The following is a 14,759-nucleotide window of genomic DNA, read 5'->3' on the forward strand; positions in this document are numbered from 1 at the left end:
CTTTATATTGGATTCTTATTACCAAAACAAATGCCACAATACTTGAAACTATTTGCTTGAATTAAGTAAGCTATTATTTAAATGAAGCAATAGTTTAATTTCCCCCAAAATGTATTTTTTTCCCCTCTAGTATCTAGGGCAATAATATGTTGGACTCCATCTCCCATGATTCAGTGCGCGTCGACAAGGCGCGTCGACAAGGCGGATTCGCAACATGTCTTGAAACTTTTCTGTTTTCTTTTCTTCTTTCTCTCCGTGACTTGGAGTTGTTTGGCACAACAAGTCAACCGCGGTTCTTTTCTGCATAGTTCGGTAAGAAAACATTTTAATTGTATCTTTTTTAAAAGCTCGTGAATACGCTGCAAATTGTCGCTAACTACTTAGACCAGTTTGAAAACGATTTTCATGCCTCCGTTAAGTTTGGCACGTTGCCGTCAAATTACGCACACTCGAAGAACATTTTTGTGATAAAGTCCCGAATGCAATTTATCGCGTTGCTCATTATCTGTGTCTTTTAGTGTTTTTTAAATTCATTATGGCGATGACGTAACGTTATCGTGCACGTCCAGTTCTTTGCGTTGTGGCTCCATCAGCATGTTTTTGTTTGTCACTGACACAATCGATGGGAATCGAGATGTTGATCTTTCTCACGTCGCCAAACTTACAAAACAGAGGACAAATCAATGTCAACGACTTAACAGAGCGCCAGCAAATAAAGCAACAACAAAATGAAGAATTCGAGTGTTTTCTGTGCAAAATAAAAACGGCTCACGCAAAGATGACGTTGATATGTACGTTCATTTCATTTCATTTCATTTCAGAGGCCTCAAAGCAAATTTTGACACGTGACTACGTTTGAGCGATTGAATCATTTTGGGATGTTCGCCGGCTGAGCAATGATAGATAGTGTTGAGAAAATTGTATTATAGTGAACAATGCATAATCAATGAAAGCCTAAAATGCCAACTGTGTGTGCAATGATGCAACAACTAAAATGTTTACCAAACCGTTCCACAATCCACATCGTCAAATATTCTGATGCATGCATGCCACGACTGTAATTGCCAATGACATTTTAGACACCTGAACGCTCCACTCATGCGTCCAAACTACTTGTCCTGCCGGGTCTTATCAAAAGCATTTTTAGAGTGTCATGTGTCATGTGTCTTAATGACCAAATGACATATTCCAAATCGTTGCTTTGCTCCTGTTAGAAAAAGAACAACAACGCAATCGTCACCGAAATAACTTAAACAGGCGAAAGGTTGTGCAACATCAACCTTTTGAGACAATTCAACGTCATTGAACCTGGTGCACTTTTTGGCTGACGCGTTGAGTAAACTGGACCTATCTCAGGTTTGAAGATTTCACATATCAGCGACAATCGGAGTCATTTCATGCGATTTCAGAAACGTTTGACGTTTTGTTTAGCGGTCGTCATCTCGTGGTAGGCCAGCAACCAAGACGAGCTTTCTGACACTCGACGGCTTATTTTGCTCCAGAATGTCTTGAACGTTTTGAGATTTCATTATCCCCTGCACAGATTCAAGAAGTCGTGGGGTAAATTTAGCAAAACAGCCCGTGAACTTAAGCAAGCCTCGTTTGTGTTTCACAGTTGACATTGTGTATTTGATTTTTTATTTTCGACATTCTCGCAGAAGTCAGTTTCAAATGATTTCAGTGACCGTCGCTTCTTCTTTTTTTTGTTTTAATATTTCTCATATGCGGCGTCACTCGGGTATCCGCATGATGTGACTTTTCCTCTCCGGCGATGTCTGACTGTAATATGAATCCAAAATTGTGTTTTTCCGATTGAATTTTTATTGTACTTGTGTGTTGCCGCTGCTCAATGTTGGCATCTGCGTTTTTTGCATGTTGCCATGCGGGCGGTGCAGGTGAGCACAACACGTAAACGTTTAAAAGAGACACAGGTGGGAAATGTGATCTGAGCACCAATCGAAACTCCTGACACCTGCAAAAAAACGGTTTGTCCCATTTTATTTGGCATCCGGAGAGGAACCAGCTTTCTGCACGAGGTTGGGTTAATTAATGATGGTTTTATCTTATCAGTCGTGTTGCTTGGGGAAAATCCATCCGGAGGGCGCTTGAACACAGAATCGGTCAATTGAATTGGTAATTACCAGTAAAGGGAATTCGAGAGCACTGGCTTAGCTTTTATCTGATGTGCATTCTAATCCGCCGTTAATACTTTCTGTGTCGGTGTTAGGAAATAGGCATGCAAAATGCACACGTGTCTCTCTCTGTCTGCCTTTTCTTCTGTATTTTTATTTATTTTTTTCCAAGGTTTTAAATTGGCCAAAAGCAGTTTGTTTACTTGCAGCTTGGATTTGTTGTGCTTGATGAAGCAAAAGGTTTAGTATGCTTTGCTCTGCCTCCTTCGACTGAAACGGTTCTTAAGGCCAACAACCCCCCCCCCTTCTGCCTCTACTTCTTCACATACAAATGACTTAAGTTGAAGTTGTTTGTTTAAAATTCAGCAGGGAAAGTCTACCTTGATCCTCTTGTGGGTCATCCGGAGTCGATTTGTTGTTGAAATCTCAAAGGTTCCTTTTAAGTTGACGTTGTTGCTGTGCCGTCAAATAAGTTGCAGTATCAATAAAAATGATGCGAGACGGTGTTGGCAATGGAACAGAGGCTTTGTGCTGACAAATGGAGTACACACACTAAATAAAGAAACGGGTCGCAAAAAAAAAATAAAATGACACTTAATGTTGAATGCATTTAATAATTTGACATTTCGGAAGAAACTCCATCTGAATGCTGAGTGACAAAATTGGGATGCGCATGTCGTGGAATCATGATGAATGAATGGAGATTTTTTTAAAAATTGAGGGGTGTTGGCATAAATGTGCTTAATGTTTGCACTACAAACAAGAACGGCATATGAATCTGTTTTCTTGACTTTGGGTGGGATTTTTTTTTTTTTTTTTTTAGGGGGGGGGGCGGGTTGAATTTTTGGCCAAAGTGAAATTTAGTTTCAAATTGTTCCCAAGGTGAATTGAGTGAGCTGAATGTTTTGAATTTCTTATGACAGACAGACCGCACGACCGGAGAGCGACAAAGCGAGAACAATTCCATCATCTATTGAGTGGCCCGCACAAGTCATGTACCAGGTTGTACCCGGGGGGGCTGGCGGCACAATAACAGACGCTATCCCCAAGCAGAAACACAGCCGGGACACCCGACCTTTAGTCGGAGCCGGCGTGCTCGGCCTGGTGCTCGTCATTGCGGCGGTGACGGCGTGGTCTTATTACATCGCTTCGCTACGAAAAGCCGAGCTGCTCAAGACTCAGCTGCTGGATCTAAATAAAGATGGTTACATTATCCGCAACCAGGGAGGAGCCATCGTGTTCAGAATGGATTTTAGGTGAGTGGCTTCTGGCTGACTTTGGATTCGAGCCGCCGTTTGAGTTCAAGGGAATTTTATGAACATCAGGATGGAACTTCAAAACCGTCTTAATTGAAAAAAAGAACAACAAAACAGAATAAGCAAAGGTAGTGAAAACCAGCGTCAGTGTGGAAAGAATAATTTAATATAATAATTTTAATGAAATTTTTTTTATTAAAATATATAAATATATATATGTATATGTGTATGTACATATTTATTTATTTTTTTGCATTTCTACTGTAATAGGTGACGTTCATCAACATCCAATATTTTTTTCCAAGGACCTTTTACATTTGCTTGAATGATGAAATGAAATAAACCCGTTGCTGTCCATTGATGGTCGACGCAAAGTTGCCACTTCTCAATTTTCAAACGAATATAACGGAATGCATGCGACATTGGCGGCACGGCGGATGACTGCTTAGCACGTCCGCCTCACAGTTCAGAGGTCGTGGGTTCCATTCCGGCTCCAACCTTCTTGCGTGAGGCTTACAGGTCAAATTGGTTTCCATGTTGGCAGGTCGGGGACTTTGGATTTGGACTCTTGCACCAAAGAAGGAGAGCTTCTGAGCTGCGGACGCACGACCGATCGACGCCTCAACTTCTTCATCGAGACGGTGCGTCCCAAAGACACGGTGCAGTGCTACCGCGTGCGCTGGGAGGAGCTGGTTCCCGACATTTCTGTGGCCCACGCCATGACGTACAAGTTTGCGCATTGGTACGGCGGTGCGGTGTCGGCCATTCAGCACTGGCCCGTTTCCATCTCGGGACAACAGTCGCCCAAACCTTTCGTCACGAGCGACATCTACTCCAATCGCAACGAGTTTGGCGGAATCTTGGAGAGCTATTGGCTTTCGTCCAATGCCACGGCCATCAAAATAAATAATTCGGTGCCGTTCCACTTGGGCTGGAATGACACGGAGAAGACCATGTACTTCCAAGCGCGCTACGACGACAGTCCCTTCAAGCCCGACCCCGGAGAGGCGCCGCGTGCCGAGCTTAGCTACCGAGTGTGCGTGGGCTCGGACGTGACGTCCATCCACAAGTACATGGTTCGTCGCTACTTCAACAAACCCAACAAAGTTCCCGCCCAAGCCATGTTTCAGCATCCCGTCTGGTCCACGTGGGCCCTGCACAAGACGGACATCAATCAGGAGAAACTTCTGACGTACGCCGCCAACATCCGCAAGCACAACTTTAACTGCAGCCACCTGGAGCTGGACGATCGCTACACGCCCCGCTACGGAGAATTTGAGTTTGACCCGAGAAAGTTCCCCAATGCCTCAAGCATGTTCCACAAGCTCAAGTCCGATGGCTTCCTGGTGTCGCTGTGGATCCACCCTTTCGTCAACTACGACTCGGAGAACTTCCGCACGTGCGTGGAGCGGGGCCTGTTTGTGCGCGAGCCCACCGGCCGGCTGCCGGCGTTGGTGCGCTGGTGGAACGGCATCGGCGGAATTGTGGACTTCACAAACCCGGAAGCTCGCGATTGGTTTGCCTCGCAGCTCCGTTCCCTTCGCTCCCGCTACGGGGTGTCTTCGTTCAAGTTTGACGCCGGCGAGACCAACTACCTGCCGTGGAAGTTTAGCACCAGAACTCCCATTCGGGATCCCAGTTTTTTCACGCGGCGCTACACCGAGATGGCCATTCCTTACAACGACCGAGCAGAACTGCGCAGTGGCTACCAATCGCAGAACATTTCCTGTTTCTTCCGGCCCATCGATCGGGACTCCGTCTGGGGCTACGAGTTGGGGCTCAAATCCCTAATCCCCACCGTGCTCACCATCAGCATTCTCGGCTATCAGTTCATCCTCCCTGACATGATCGGCGGGAACGCCTACCTCAATCGCACCGATGGCCATCGGCCGTTACCGGACCGAGAGCTCTACATCCGCTGGCTGGAGCTGTCGGCGTTCATGCCCTCCATGCAGTTTTCCATCCCGCCTTGGGCGTACGACAGCGAGGTTGTGGAAATCGCTCGCAAGTACACCGCCCTCCACCAGAGTATCGTGGCGCCGCGGGTCTTGGAGCTGGCCGGAGAGGTGCTGGACACCGGAGACCCGATTATACGGCCGCTTTGGTGGATCGCCACGGGCGACGAGACCGCCTACAAAATCGACTCCCAGTTTCTGATTGGCGATGATCTCATGGTGGCGCCGGTTTTAGAGCCTGGGAAGCAAGAGCGAGATATTTACCTCCCGGCTGGACGCTGGAAAAGCTATAAAGGCGAGAGGTTCGATATCAAAGAGCCGCTGCACCTGACGGATTATCCGGTCGATCTGGACGAAATTGCTTATTTTCTTTGGGTGTAGATTTAAGAGCTTGCTTCCGATCGTCGAGACGTCACGTCTTCAGGTTTGTGGGAAAACGGGTCTCAATTGAAATTGAAATTGAAATCGTCTCCCAGGGAGCCTCCAAAATCTCACCCAAGAGCCAAAATTCTTTGAAGGAGATTTTCACTTTTTCTCGTGAAAGACGGCAAGAAACGAGTATGCATGCTCAGCCGACTTGTCTTCAAAAAGAAAAATGATAAAACTGTGAAGCCAAGCGAAACTCTGCGACGATGCATTTGAAGATTGTGTCATATTCCTCTTTTTGTTACTTGTTGACCAGAACATGATTAACCCAACAGCACATTTGATTTATTAGTATGGTTTAAAAATGTGCAGCCACAAATTTCAAGAAATGTGTCGCAATTGAATATTTCTCCGTTTGAAAAATGTATTTTCAAACTGGCGACAAATCATTTGACTGTAAATGGAAGTGAAAGTTTTTGTGTTGCTTTGATCTTCTTAATAGTTTCCAAATCGTTACCCGTACGATGCATAAAGTAAAACGATGCAAGTCTCCAAAGTTACTTTTGTGGTACTAAGCTTGTGATACGTTTTCTCAGGTAAGTCTTTGCTCAGGCTTAGTTTCAAGCGATTGATGTGGGTTTTTTTTCTGAATTCTTTTTTTTTTTTGAGGGAGGGAATGGTTTTATTTCTCTGAGTGAAAGTATATCTTGTAATTGATTTCATTTTAAGATCGGGCTGAAGAAACAATATAAAAAAATAAAGTAAGTTAGTATTTGCATATAAAGTTTTTAATTTGTGGGATTGCAAAATTGAAGCGGCGATCTCTTGAAGTGGCGTGTCCTAATTTGAACTGTTTTTCATTTTGTGTTGCTCGGCTCAAAAGACGAAGCTAATATTTTCCACACAATGTCTAAACATTCACCTCTTTAAAACTTCTATTTCGTAATTTATGAATATTCATGTTGTGTACTGCATGCAGTGATGTTGAACTTCAGTTGTGATGTTTCGCTTCCTTCAAAGGAATTGTTTTTTCCTTTAAACTTTAGAAGTGAAGTTGCACAAGGCTACCTCCACAAATGCGTCTTGCATTCTTCCTGTTATTCTTGTTTTTATTTTGACAATGTCTGCCTTGGTCACACGCAGAATGTGAACTTTAACATGTCGCTTACACATTAACCTCTGTGGCGTGCATGCGTGTGCATGCTTACGCTGCTGCCTATAAATAGCAGTTGTCACTCAGTTGCAATTTCTGCCACAGACTCTCCTGCCTTCTGACAAAAGTGCCTCGGATTCAACGTTTGCTTGTCTTGTTTGCATTTTGAACGCGTGGCGACCGCTCGTGAGTCCTTGCAATTTGTTGAATGCAATAAAACAGTTTTGAACTGTCCTCTGTCGCGCAAAGTTTGTCATTAATTACTGCGCATCTTCACATGCAATTTCATGAAGTCATTTCCCTCCACGGTTGGTATTTTTAACAGACTGAAAAGAAAAAAAATTCAGGTCAATCAAAATACTTTTAAAAGTGAGCAATGAATGAAAAATAATTTCTTTCGATATCGTGTTGAAAAATTTGCCCTTGAGGGACTTTTGAAACTTTCTGATTCTCCACTCATCGCGGAGTGATAATGGCGATGCGATGAAACAATTATCCACCTTCTTGAAAATGGTTCAGATCAATAAATCATCTGATGGTCCATTGTGTGAGGCCACAGAGTAAAAAGTGAGATGAGAAAAAAAAATGTCACAAGTGACCTTTCACCTTTCGGACGCACGTTAAATTTCTTCCGGCTACCTTGAGAATTTGATTTGTTTTTAAAATGTTTTTGATGACGCAACATGGAGATTTGATCCTCAACTATTTGACTTGCCTCGTCGTTCTTCAAATTGATCTGGTCACAAAGCTCAGTGTGGGGAGGATATGCATCTATTGATTAGTTGTCTAGCAGGAATCAATAATATTTGTTGCTTTGCTTTCTGCAATCACATTGTTTCCTTCTGAGTGCGGAGAGAATTTATGCGAGCGCTGTTGGGCAAGAATTCCGTCTGGGCTTCAAAGTCTGTGAGGCCCCTCATTTGTGTATTTGGGAGAAGAGAACAAAACAATTTTGAAGTTGTGTCTGAATCTTCTCAAATAGGGAAACCGTACAGTTTATTTTCGTCTTTTGTTCTTTTTTCCTCCATGTGGTGCTGCAAACATCCACAAGGGGGCAGTGTAGCTTCATCGATGAGCTCCTTCTCCGACTTGTTTGTGGAGATGTTGCGAGATGACTCACACACTACACGCTACACAAGTAATGCATGAGCAAACAAAACTGGCAGGGCACTCGAAGCCCCCCATGCCCCCCCTTCTTTCCCCACCTGTGTGTCCATCTGCGAAAGAGTGCCGCACTTGAGCCGCTGTCTCGGTAGTACTTTCAAATATCCTTTTTCTGTCACATATCACTGAATGGCAATAAAAGAAGAATTTGAAATTGTTGTTAACATGTAGCAACACAGAAAGATGTTTTTTTTTTTTAATTATATGGGAGTTTTGTGGGCCAGGCTGCGAATAGCGGAGGGCCACTGTACAGGAAACAAAGTTGTTGAAACTGATCGACTCGATTGGCCCGTCTTCTCATCAGATTGGTTCGATTTTTTTCCATTTCTTTTTAACTAGCTAATGGATGGTCGGCTCTGAGGTCCTGACACTGTAATGCGAAGACTAAAGTAGAAAGACCCTTTTTGAGGGGGGGGGGGCAAGATGTCACATCGGAAACACTCCATTTTTGATTGATGCCATTTTGGCTAACTCTTGTTCCTTGACGCTTGCAGTGCTCACCTGAGGAGAAGCCATGGGAGGGGGCGGATGCGCGCGGGGTTTCTCATCTGCTTTCCACAGAAAATTGGTGTCATCCATCAAACACTGCATTTCAGAGACGCTAACGCGGGTCTGCTCAACAAGGGCTGAATCCCCCCCCCCAAAAGAAAAGCACACAGCACATTGGGAACATGTGAGGTGCAGGCACCGGCGAGGGTCAGTCAAGCGGCCGCTCGGCTCCTTTATTTAACAAGCGAGGAGCACGCGACCCCAAAGGTCCCCCGCCATCTTCTGGCTGGTTGAGCTCGTTGTGGTTTTCTGTCCAAGTAAGGAAAAAGGCTTGTGAGGGAGGACGACGGGGTTGCAGCAAGGTTTGGCCTGTGTCCCCTGGCATGGCGGTGTGCTTCATCTTCTCAGTGCAAGGGCCTGGAACTGGTCCTTGATGGGATTTTCAGCCCGGTGGCCTCCGCTGTGCGAGCATCCATCTGGAGGGCTGCGCAGCGGAGAGCCGGCCACTCAGCGACACGGCCATAAAGAATAGATCTGACGCTCGCGGCTCTCTTCGGTGGACAGGCCAACACTCGCTGACACATTCCTGTCAGCGACATGAGCCGATCCCTTGGAACAGACTGCATGCTCTGCAAGGCCGACCCCCCCCACCTGCCCCATCCAACAATTGACCGCTTCAAAGCATCCAAAATTGGAACATAACTTCATGGCCTTCACTATTCAGCACCTCAACGGTGAGTTGACTTTTTTCTTCTTCTGCCTGCACTGCAAAATGTGAACGTGAACTGCACTTGCATTTTAAATTCGCGTCTGGATCAAACAAATAGGATGGTGCGGCAACGCTTTGTCGCTATTTTACATGTTGGCCTTTTTGCTTGTGTGCTTTTATCCCAAAAACAACCAATGGACATTTTTGAAATGTCGAGTTTGTTGACAAACGGAATTGTAAATTATAAATCAATGAATAAAAACAATGGCCGACAGGTGAGCAGGACGGCCTCACAGTGCCGAAGTCGTGGCACAATCGGAGTTCTTTTCAACTACTTTCCATGAAAAGTGGATCCAAATTGACCAGAAATGAACGGTGTAAATCGCGTTCGTGTATTTGCAACTTTCAGGCCATCATTGCATTTAAAGCGCAACATTGCTTCGTAACAACCCGGCACTCCCTTTGCATGTTTTCTTTGTTCCTTGACGGCGCCATTTAAGTGGGCACAACAAAAATACATTTTTGAAAATCAGGACCAAAATATGCAAAGACAATCATTGCGGCATCTCCAATTTGCGGACGCCCCAGGAGGCAGAGCAGCAACGACCAAGGAGAGCAAAATTGCCGCCAGTGAATGCGACAAAGATTCTGCCTGATAAAAAAAACTGAAATGACCGTGGAAAGTTTGGATCCAAAAAGGCTTTTGCTTCTCCTCTGAGATGTGCTGCATTATTAGCATTTTTTTTTTTTGGCGTCCCTCGCCTGCCGACTGTAAATTCAGTCAAAGTAGCCCAGTGGTGGTACGGTGGGCAGACGGCAGACTGTATAAATAAACCGAGTGTGTCTGAGGGCAGCGCGGCGGCCCCCACCCGCCCGACATCAATCACGATTACAGCAGCCACTGGCAGGCCAATCGTCCTTTTATGGGCTTGTGAAATGATCAAACATCTGCTCAGAACCGGGCCGCATGTATACATGTTTGAAACATATACTTCATACATCATTTGGGATAAATGACAAAAGCGTGTTCAGCTCAAAGTTTGAAGTGAGACGCCGACGCCGCCGCCGCCGCCGCCGTTGTTTACGACGGCCCGTTCGACAGGTCATATTCATTACGCTGATCAACAACGGACTTGTAAAAGTCCCAAAGCGGAAGCTACTGCAGCGCCGTTTGAGGTTGCATTTTATTTATTTATTTGTTTATTTTTTATTTTACATGCATTCTCTAAAAAGGAAGGACTCGCTACGTCGATTGATGAATGCAAGAAAGCGTGAGAAAATGGATGCTCGCTGCTCAGCAAAAGTGGAATTTGTGGGGCAGTGAAGAGAAAATTTGAAAATTCCAAATTCACTTCATCTATTACTGCACATAAAACGCAGCGATCGCTCTTTCGTTTTCATTTTGTGTCGTTTGGTTGCACTTTAGTTTTCTGCATCACTTCAACTGGATTCATGATGTCACTCAATTCTCAACGGAATTAGGCTTGAAGAGGACTTCATTTGCATTTTGTTTGTCCAGCTTTAAAATCTCGTTTTTGCTCCCTGAAAGCGCACCAAAGATGACGCGACCGTTTCCTCATTGAGTTCTTAAAAGTCGCCTGTGCGGCCCGAAGTTCACCAAACACAACAAAAGTTGAGGCGGGTAACTAACTAGCTCGGCAGCTGAAGTCGACAAAGGCGGCAAAGGCCTCGTCCGGAGAGGAAGGAAACGAATCCAAGTGGTCCAAGGTTAATGGTGGCTTGGAACAAAATGGATTCGGTGCCAGGGGTGTGCTGACAGGTGATTGGCGCTCCATCCATCTCACGTTGGCCTGTCTGACCCTCCCCCCCCGCCCATCCGTAGCAGCTCGAGAGGGGGGGGCGGGGGGGGGGGGGGAACGTGTGTCACAGTGCCCTGACCTGGACCGCGCTCCAGACAGCCCAAAGCGTCGCCGATGGCCAAAGGAGAGGAGACGCCATCGCTTCATGCTCGGCTGCCGTCATCAAACTGTGATTGGAAGATAGTGAACTGTGACAGGCGCCACTAGACCCAAATTCGCTCTGCCAAAATCACACAGCAGCTTTTTTTTTTTTTTTTGGGCTTTTGAAATGGCCTGACAATTTAATGGTGCGCAAAGGACGATCTGCCAGCCGAGCTCTAAAACACGTCGCGACTGTTCTACTGTACGGAATCCTCAAAGTCAGCCGTGGGCAAACTACGGCCCGGGGGCCACACGCGGCCCATTAAACGTTTTAATCTGGAAAAAAATTCAATGAATAAACCTTGTTAATGTTTTATTTTTTTCTGTAATTCTGATGTGTGCCCACTAGGAGGCGCACTCTAAGTAATGCTTTTGTTGATTTTCATTTGAAATGATAAATATGAAAAATATTTTTGCAATATACTGAATGTATTTTTTCCTCCAATGAGGTGACGTTACCAAAACACCCCATCCATCGGCTCCCGGTCCGGCCCCTCTATCAAGTTTTAGTACCCACTGTGGCCCACGCATCGAAAGGTTTGCCCACCCCTGCTCTAAGTCACTGAGAACAAATATCAGGCAAAGCGTGCGTTACGACTGTCATGATGTGCACGTGGCTCTTCCTACGTGCACTTGCCCTTCCTCCCAACCGGCAAAGTAGCCGCCGGGAGGCCGGCCCTCGTGTTTAAACCTGACGTAAATTCCCTGTCACAAATCCCCGGGGCAACCAGGCCTGCAGGCACAAAAGCAAATATTTCTGTTTCTGATCACGGCCATTCCCTTTTAACACCGTCGCCCCTTCGCACCCTCCTCCCGAGCTACCCGAGCAGCACAAGACAGCCATTTGTCACAAAGTAATTATAGAATTATCGATTGGCAAGCAATTAACACCTTTCTTCTCCTCTTCCAGCATCATCGCTGCGCCCACCTCGGCGCTCCACCCCGTCCTTTCATTTGAACTTGGAGAGAGAAAGGAAAAAGAAAAGGGGGGTGGGGGGGAGGAACACATTTAATCCTGCCGGCATTTCCTAGTTCTCTTCAAATTAATCGGGCCACGGGGACAAAATGGCTTTTTTCTTTTTCTGCCTCTGCTTTTGCCCGCTGATTGTTGTTTGACAGACGAGGAGCGGCTCACACGCCAGTCATTCCAAATCGACTTGCACAAATGACACCCAATATTCTTTGGAGAGCACAAACGATGTTCACATCTGTCTCACGATCTATCTTTTTTTTAGCGGCAGCCAATCATGCAACATCACCTTCGGAACATGTGGCCGGGCCGGCCTGCGTGCTGATTTCCCTTCTGGCGTCTTGATAAGTTAACCACATCGCTGTCTCTGAGCTTCACTTTTGATGCTCATCTGCGCTGTGCCTCTTTTCACATCCTCAGAGAGACATTAGCGGGCTACTTAATTATTTTCACGTTTAATTTTGGGCGAGGCGTCTGATGTTTCTCTCTGATCTGAGAATGTGCATATGTATTCTTAAACTGTGTTTCAGATCCCCAAATTGGGTCACGGCTCCGCTTTTAGTGTGCTCCTACAAAGTAAAAGTACCAATAAATATTAATGAGTCACTATCCCAGGATGAGAGACTAAATTTCTAATTTGGGCCCTGCATTAATAAAAGAAAAAAAAACCCGCTGGTATTTTACAGATTTCATTTTGTTCCGCTTTCTCAAGTCAGGGTCACCTCAAATAATAATTTTTGTCAGCAGATGAGACGGAGTCAATGATGCCGCCTCCCGCATCAATTTGAACAAAATGTCTGGTATTGATCATGCAAATGATCCGACTTGAATGAGGACCAAGATTAGGACACAAATGAGGGCTATTTATTATTTATTTATTTGAGGTTAATTCTTCTCAATCCCAACTTGTATCCACTTCCATTTCATGAAAACGTCGTCAAGTGCAAATGAAGAAGAAATGATCGCGTTCACCTTCGCAGCTTTCTCTCTCGAAATGATAAGACGCCATTGGGAGCTGAAATTGAAATTGAGGGACCCTTTCGGGTCAGCGAGGGCCTTTTTTCTTTCATGCTGAAATGTTGATCAATAAGTCCTCTTGGAGTTTCATTCAAACAAACGGACAGCAAAAGTCGTGCCTGAAGAACGCTGCCGTATTGACGTGTTTTCCTCGCCCTGCGGCGCTTCTTATTTTCCCAAAGACGGGCGAGCCGGCTTTTATGGCTCCAAACAGCGACTCGGTTACCACGGCATCAAAGGCCGCTTGCACTTTTGCGACACGTTTTGAATCGGAGATGGTTGCAGAAATCACAAGGATGATTTTCTTGGATTTGAGCTCCTTTGTGAAGATGCATCTTTGAAGCGCGAAATGTTTCATCGTCGGTTGTTGGCGGCAACGACCGACCAAATGAAACTGATTTTGGAGCGCAAACTTTGGAATGTGTGACTTCATATTAGCCCGCCATTGCCTCTAGTGTAGCCACACTTTGCATGTCGTTGCAATAAATCACTCGATCATATCTGCTTTTTATGTGACAGTGACAAAGCTGCAAGTTTGGAAGTAATTAGCTGCAATGTGACGTTGAAAGCTCCGTGCCGTTGATCACTCTGCCACCTTTGTAGGCTGCCGCCTTGCCTTTGTACAGTAGAATTCCAAGCGCGTTACATAATTGACAAATGGGGAATACGAGATTACGTTGACCAGACAGGTAGGTCAGAATATCATTTATCCTCTTTATATCGCCGTAATGACTTCATGAATTAGTGTCTTGAGAAAGTGCTAAATGAGGTTGTGGAGACTCCGCTTGGCCGGCCTTCCCCAGTGGGTGTGACAAAATACGGAAGAGAGTTGTGAGCTTTCGGGGGAGGGGTCTTGCTGGCACAACATGGCGGAACACGGCGCCGCTCTTGTTCCCAGCTGAGCCGGGACCTGTGAGCAAAATCAAGAGCCCCCGTTGCCCACCCCGACACTTGCCTTCCAAGCTCTCATTTTCCACATGATTAGCTTGCCACCTGTCCCCCGACTGGCCCTTGGCCTCCGGGTCATTCACGTCACAGTCGCGTTTTCGCTGAGATGTGCTTCATCACTGTGGAACGCATTATATTTGTTTGTTCATGGTGGAAAACTTGAGAGAAAAGCAATTATTTGGGAAACCTCAACAAAAAGATGATCAGGCGACATTTTGGTTAGACAGGACTATTTACTTAGACCAGTCATTTCCTGCCTTGAGAGGTCACCAATGTGCCAGAAAAAGTGAATTTATTTGAAAATCAAACATTTTGTGTATTATTGTAAGACATATTGTGTGTGTATAAGTGCTGTCAAAAATTATCGCGTTAACGCTTGAGATTAATAAAAAATACAACGCGTTAAAAAAATACTTCCGGTGGGGGCTGACCTTTTACCTCTGTTCACGTGGTGCAGCCAAACTTTGAAGCGATTCCCTGACGCCAAGATGGACAAAGACGGACTTTTAGGTGGAAAGTTTTACTTTAAAAAGTTGCTCGAAGGCTCGTTGTTGAAATCTACAGTAGTTTGCTCACTGCGTAAAGCTGAATTTAAATATCAGAACTACGCTGAGGCATGCGCTGACCATTTTGTGGATA

At 45.4% G+C, this 14,759-nt stretch overlaps 1 protein-coding gene across 1 annotated transcript; it reads left to right on the forward strand.

Moving 5' to 3' along the window:
• The first annotated feature begins 163 nt into the window (after window positions 1-163).
• myorg (myogenesis regulating glycosidase) lies at window positions 164-6,900 on the forward strand. Its single transcript, XM_088310078.1, has 3 exons — window positions 164-312; window positions 3,056-3,388; window positions 3,933-6,900. Exons 2-3 carry the CDS (start codon window positions 3,126-3,128, stop codon window positions 5,722-5,724), a joined length of 2,055 nt encoding a protein of 684 aa, XP_088166204.1. The 5' UTR covers window positions 164-312; window positions 3,056-3,125; the 3' UTR covers window positions 5,725-6,900.
• The last annotated feature ends 7,859 nt before the right edge of the window (window positions 6,901-14,759 follow it).

The sequence above is a fragment of the Idiotropiscis lumnitzeri genome, chromosome 11, assembly GCF_059441095.1.
Source record: "Idiotropiscis lumnitzeri isolate Australia: NSW breed Sydney's pygmy pipehorse chromosome 11, RoL_Ilum_1.0, whole genome shotgun sequence".
Classification (NCBI taxonomy): domain Eukaryota; kingdom Metazoa; phylum Chordata; class Actinopteri; order Syngnathiformes; family Syngnathidae; genus Idiotropiscis; species Idiotropiscis lumnitzeri.